At 41.3% G+C, this 6,315-nt stretch overlaps 1 protein-coding gene across 1 annotated transcript in view; it reads left to right on the top strand.

Moving 5' to 3' along the window:
* sgca (sarcoglycan, alpha) overlaps positions 1-6,315 on the top strand; it is a 39,524-nt gene that overhangs the window by 18,098 nt on the left and 15,111 nt on the right. Inside the window, exons 4-5 of the mRNA XM_039739412.1 lie at positions 40-109; positions 3,059-3,260. Of these exons, the coding sequence (XP_039595346.1) occupies positions 40-109; positions 3,059-3,260 (272 nt within the window). The remainder of the gene's footprint in view (positions 1-39; positions 110-3,058; positions 3,261-6,315) is intronic.

The following is a 6,315-nucleotide window of genomic DNA, read 5'->3' on the forward strand; positions in this document are numbered from 1 at the left end:
GCCTTATGTTAAAGGAGATGCTTTTTCCTTATTTGACAGATTACAGCTATAAACAGGCGCAGCTATGATACCTATAGAAAGAAGGAATTCTTCATTGTGGAAATGACTGGTAGGTGGATTTCAAAACAAAGATGACAAAAGCTGTATGCTATCAAGTTACATGGGCAGGATATGATGATGCCACTCTTCACATGACCAAATGTGACCGAAAATAGAAAAAAAACAACTGCAAACAACATGGGGACCACTATTTTGCCAACACATGGAAATGTCACAGAAAAAAGAACAAGGGACATCAAGATGAAATGTAGTCTGATAATAAGCCAAATTCCAAAATCAATAAATTGAGACACCTAAGCCAAATGACTAAATAAAAATATAGTTATTACAAGAAATGTAGAGGATTCTAAAGATCATTGGGAGGAAGAAAACAAAATACTGTACACAGAAATGTTAAATAAAAATATCCATCTATTATCCAACCCGCTATATCCTAACTACAGGGTCACAGGGGTCTGCTGGAGCCAATCCCAGCCAACACAGGGTGCAAGGCAGGAAACAAACCCCGGGGAGGGCGCGCACCCACACACCCAGGACAATTTAGAATCGCCAATGCACCTAACCTGCATGTCTTTGGATTGTGGGAGGAAACCCACGCAAACACGGGGAGAACATGCAAACTCCACTCCGGGAGGACCTGGGAAGCGAACCTGGGTTTCCTAACTGCGAGGCAACAGTGTTACCCACTGCGCCACTGTGCCACCCCTTAAGTAAAAATATAATAATAATAGTAATAATTCTTTATATTTATAGAGTGCTTTTCTCACTACTCAAAGCACTTGTGAGTGGGGAGCCAATTCAACTACCACTAATGTATAGCATCCACATGGATGGTGTGATGGCAGCCATTTTTGCTATATGGCTGTGAGATATGGATGCTATCCAGTGTCCTGAGATGAAGACCAGACTCCTTCATGTGTGTCTCTTCGGAGAATCCTTGGGTACCGTTGGTTTGACTTTGTGTTGCTCATGGTGTCCCAGATGAGGCACATTACCTGCATTGTAAGGGAGAGTAAGTTATGACACTACAGCTACGTGGTGCGATTCCCCGAGGGTGATCTGGCTTACAGGATCCTCATTGCTGTGGAACCAAGTGGCTCGACCAGGCCAAGGGGCTCCCCACATAACACCTGGCTGCAGCAGATGGATGGTCATTTCCCGGATGGTGGGACTGGACCACGTGCCTGCCTACAGGGGTTGCCAACTGGGATCTGGAGCTGTTTCATCATGTGGTGGGTGTGGCAACGCGCTGTATCAGTTCATGCTCCCCAGCCTGACCTCACCATTTCCAAATGTTTAATCCTTGAGTTAGTTCAGCCTGTTTAAGTAGCATTGCACCACTGATGTCAGAAGCCGATTCTATCAATTGACATCTGCATCCTGGCAACAAAAAGAAAAAAAAAAAAGGCAGCAAAATAAGACTTGAAAATGTATTAAGTTATTTAAAACTGAATTTAAAATACAAAAAAAAAATAAATGACAGAATCAAATTATTATTATTCCATCCATCATCCAACCCGCTATATCCTAAGTACAGGGTTAAGGGGGGGTCTGCCAGAGCCAATCGCAGCCAACACAGGAAGCAAACCCCGAGCAGGGTGCCAGCCCACCGCAGGGTGCACACACACACATCAAGCACACACTAGAGACAATTTCAGAATCGCCAATACACCTAACCTGCATGTCTTGGGACTGTGGGAGGAAACCCACACAGACACGGGAGAGCATGCAAACTCCATGCAGGGAGGACCCGGGAAGCGAACCCAGGTCTCCTAACTGTGAAGCATTAGCCCTACCCACTGCGCCACCATGCCGCCCAATTATTATTTTTAATTCAAATTATTTTAGGCAATGCTATTTGATTACTAGGACGCACCTAGCCATCTAAGCACCACTGTCCTCGGTATGTATTCTTCAGTTAATAAATAATTTATTTAGGTAGGGTGACATTTGGTTAGTTCTAAACCAGGGATGTCCAACTCCAATACTGGAGGACCTTAGTGGCTGCCACATTCTGAATCAGTGACCAATTCCTGTTGTTAATGGACTTCTTTACCATTCATTATGATTGTTTTTTAAGTGGCAGTTCTCTGAAGAATAAGAATGAGATGTGAAGTGAGTCAACAGAAGACCAGCTAAGCTGGGACCTCAAACTCTAACTAATTCCACTTCTGCTAGTTTCTTAATTAGAAACTGATTGTTGTTGTTAATTAAACCCACTATTTAACACCATAGCAGACATTTCAGGCTTGGGCAGGTTTGTGGCAGATGAAATTTAATGTCAGTAAATGTAAAGAATTACACATAGGAAGTAAAAATGTGAGGTTTGAATACACAATGGCGGTCTGAAAATCGAGAGTACACCTTATGAGAAAGATTTAGGAGTCATAGAGAACTTTAAGCTCTCGACTTCCAGATAGAGTTCAGAAGCCATTAAGAAGGCTAACGGAGTGTCGGGTTATATAGCGCCTTGATGTGTGCAGTACAAGTCACAGGAGGTTCTGCTCAAGCTTTATAACACACTGGTGAGGCCTCATATGGAGTCCTGGGTGCAGTTTTGGTCTCCAGGCTACAAAAAGGACAAAGCAGCACTAGAGAAGAGAAATGTTCCATCCATAATTAAACAAGCCTTACCCTAACCATTAAAAAAATCACACTTCTTCATCTGGATGTATGTCTTGTGAATAAACACAAATTGTACAGTAGTATTTTAGCTAAAACAAATCAACAGAATTTAATGAAAGTGACCAAGCAAAAGAAAAGCTTTCAATGACCCCCCATCTCCAGCCCACTGAGCAATCAACAGAAGGCAGAGGTAAGTCCGTGTCATCTTATATCTGGCAATGTGATCCTCTTTGAATGCTCTTAACCAAATAGTGTACATAAGGAGATTTATTTTTACAGTCAAATGTTCTTTCTGTTTAGGTTGCTCAATCTTAGGCGGGACAATACAAAAATGAAGTGACACCTTTACCTCTACTTTTTCTATTTTCTTTAGAAAGGTGGGTCCCATACCAGGTGGATTTTTTTATTCCCAAGAAAGATATAGAAGAGGTTTTACCACCTTCCCATCAGAAGACCATTATTAATGATCTGCAAGTGGTCTGGGGAGCAAGACAACCATTGGAGATAGTCAATATAACATCTGCACTGGATAGAGGTGGTAGGGTGCCATTGCCTCTCCCAAACCACAAAGAAGGGTAAGCACTAAATTAGACACTGGAGTCTCAAAACTATGCTTGTGTTCTTTGATTGATACATTTTCCAAAGGATAGATAAGGCATATTACAGTCAATAATGTAGTGTTTTGTTTTCATTTTAGTTCATTTTTACTGTCTTAAGTGAATAATCAGTTACATCATAGGTACTTCTTTGCAGTGTAACTCTTTGCTACGATTTTTAGGTCTTTTGTGCAACATGGTGTATGCCATTATGGCACCATCTTGTTCAAGGCTGAATTAGATATCAAAAAACAACTCAACTCTGTTGCAAGTAAAGGAAAAACCTAGTGGAAGAAATCCGGATTATTGTCCAAACAAAGTCTAAGGAATAATCACTATCTCACCCACTGATACTTTAGCGATTTAAAGTTTTACTGCCCTGTGATTAATTTTTTTACCTCTTTAGTGCTCTTTAATGCTTTCTGACCACTCTCTTCAGTTTGTCCTTAAACGTTTGTCCACATAATTCCCTTTCTGCATTAATTTGTTGTATGAAAGGAATGAAACACAATGAATCTACAGGTGCCAGAGGTGACTGGACTTAGGAAGACTACAAGTTTACGTCTGACCTGGGATTTAACTTGGGAGTGACCCTATTTCAATCTCCTTAGCTACTATTCTTTCTCATAGACACGGCGAATTGAGAAAACTGGGCTCTGAGACACCGTAAGAGTCCGATTCAGAGCTATATTATTTATACTGTATGTCAAACCTTTTACTCACTGAAACACATGGAGGAATATAAGGTATCTACTGTATATATACAGATACAGAGTGGTTCAGATCTAACTATGCAGATCCAGATCGTCTGGATGACTTTGATTTATTTGTGGACGATTCCAGTTCCGCACAAAGACGATTCTTCATGTTGTCAGTTCGCACACTTCTCGATGGTCTGGGATTTTTCGGGTGATTTTCTATGTAATAAACTTAATAAGTTATAGCGTAATGAAAATTGCATAATTAGATCTGGACCACCCTATACATATATACTGTATATATATATATATATCTTCTTAAATAATACACTTCTGTGGCTGTCCGTTTGTCTGTCCAGGATTTTAAATCACTTGTAGGTTGAAAACTGTTTCATCGATTTGACCTGAAATTTGGTACACATATACTACATGACGTCTACTGTCCGCTTTCGGGGTGATGATAGACCTCCAAGGTTATTCCTCTTTTTATTTTATAACTTATTCAGTTTTAACGCGAAAAGATGCCAACGAAAGGAATGAAGAAGCTGGCCACTAGGGTGGAGAAAAGAAGAGCTGCTCAGGAAGCAGCAAGCGCATCAACCTCTTAGCAAATGAATGATAAATGTACAGAGAAAGAGGAGGAGAACTAGGAATGCTCAAGTCAAGTGTATTCACTGCACGTTATCATAGCAGTGCGCCGTTACTGGTAGATATATAAATATTGTAAAAGACAGGGGACGCCACTGAGCCCCAAAACCCCAAACACACCATACACCGGGTGAAAAATAAACATTTTTATTTCACAAAACACATATTCCACGGTTTAATCCACAATCTTCCAATTAACGATCCTCCTCTCCCTCCTCCAGGTGAGCTTTCCCTTCTGCCGGACTCTGACTCACTACAGGGTGCTGCATGGCTTGCTTTTATGTTAGATTTGGGAGTACTTCCGGTACTGGGACATAGCCTGACAGAAACACTTCTGGGTCAGATGGAAGCTTCCTGAAACAGGAAGTCCTTCTCGCTGCAGCTCTGTATGGTGGCTCCCAAGATGTCCCATAGGGTTGTCCCTCAGGACTACGATTCTCATAAATCCCTGTGGGTGGGTGGGTCTCTTACTGTGTTCACACCAACAGAGCGCTGCCATTTATCATGCTGGGGGAGGAACTGCTCTTGATACAACACCTCCTCCATTCCATCCACTAATCTTTCCCTTTGAGCGGAATATCGATTCGACCCTGTCCTGGCCATGTATGGGCCTTGCAAAGCATTCAATATACAGTATATATTACTAGCTACACCCCGCGGCTTAGCACGCGTAGTAGTGAAACAGGACAGTGAGGAGGGCCCTGAATGGCAGCCTCTTTCTTGGATTACCGTGAATATATCACTCCTGAAAGCGAACTATGATTCTTAGCTTAGATGAGAGGAAATCAACCAAATTGTTCAAGCAAATTATAGAAAAAACTCAATCTAAATCTGTTAAGTATTTCTCTCGTTCCCTAGCTAAGTGGAGGTAAGGAATGCCCCAAGCCTGGCATGTGAGTGAGGAGGGCTCTGCTCCATCCCCTCAGCCCGCTGCGTGTCTCTTGGATTTGTGCAAATAAATCAGTACCATAAGCCAACAGTGATACATAAAGCGATGAGAGAAGTCACAAAATCAACCGGAATGTTCAAGCAAATTATAGAAAAAAACCTGATCTAAATCTGTTAAGTAGTTCTCTTGTGAAAAGCCGAAACATACAGACAGACAGACATTGGATTTTTATACATACAGGGTGAGTCAAATTATGTTAACACTAATGGTACAATGGTACTGCTATGTATATACTTATATACAATTTTTGTGGACGATTTGTGTGCCACATATGGTACATGTGTTGAACATGATGGCAAACAGGTTGAGACATTCCTGTAAATCATCTTGCACATATGAAGTATGTTTTGTGCATAAATTGTTTCCACCATTCAAATGTTAACATCATTTTGACTCACCCTGTATAGAGATATATATAGTGACCATGGGGGGTGCCATTGAGCCCTGGATAAAACAGTACTAAGATAGTACCAGGTTCCAAAGTAAATGATTTTTTTACATAAATAAAAATTACAAAAGATTATCTTCACAGGTTCATATTTCTAGCGTGCAATACAAAATGCTAGAACTCTTTTCCCACTCCTATCCAGCAAGCATCGTCCACCTCTTCCTGTCTCTGAGTCCTAGAATAAAGTAGAAGCCTCCTTTTATGTTGGACATGGGAATACTCCCAGTGCCATGGCTTTCCACGATGGAAGCACGTTCAGCAGTCCATCTATTATCCTTTCGCCCAGACCAG

The sequence above is a fragment of the Polypterus senegalus genome, chromosome 17 (genome assembly GCF_016835505.1).
Source record: "Polypterus senegalus isolate Bchr_013 chromosome 17, ASM1683550v1, whole genome shotgun sequence".
NCBI lineage: Eukaryota > Metazoa > Chordata > Cladistia > Polypteriformes > Polypteridae > Polypterus > Polypterus senegalus.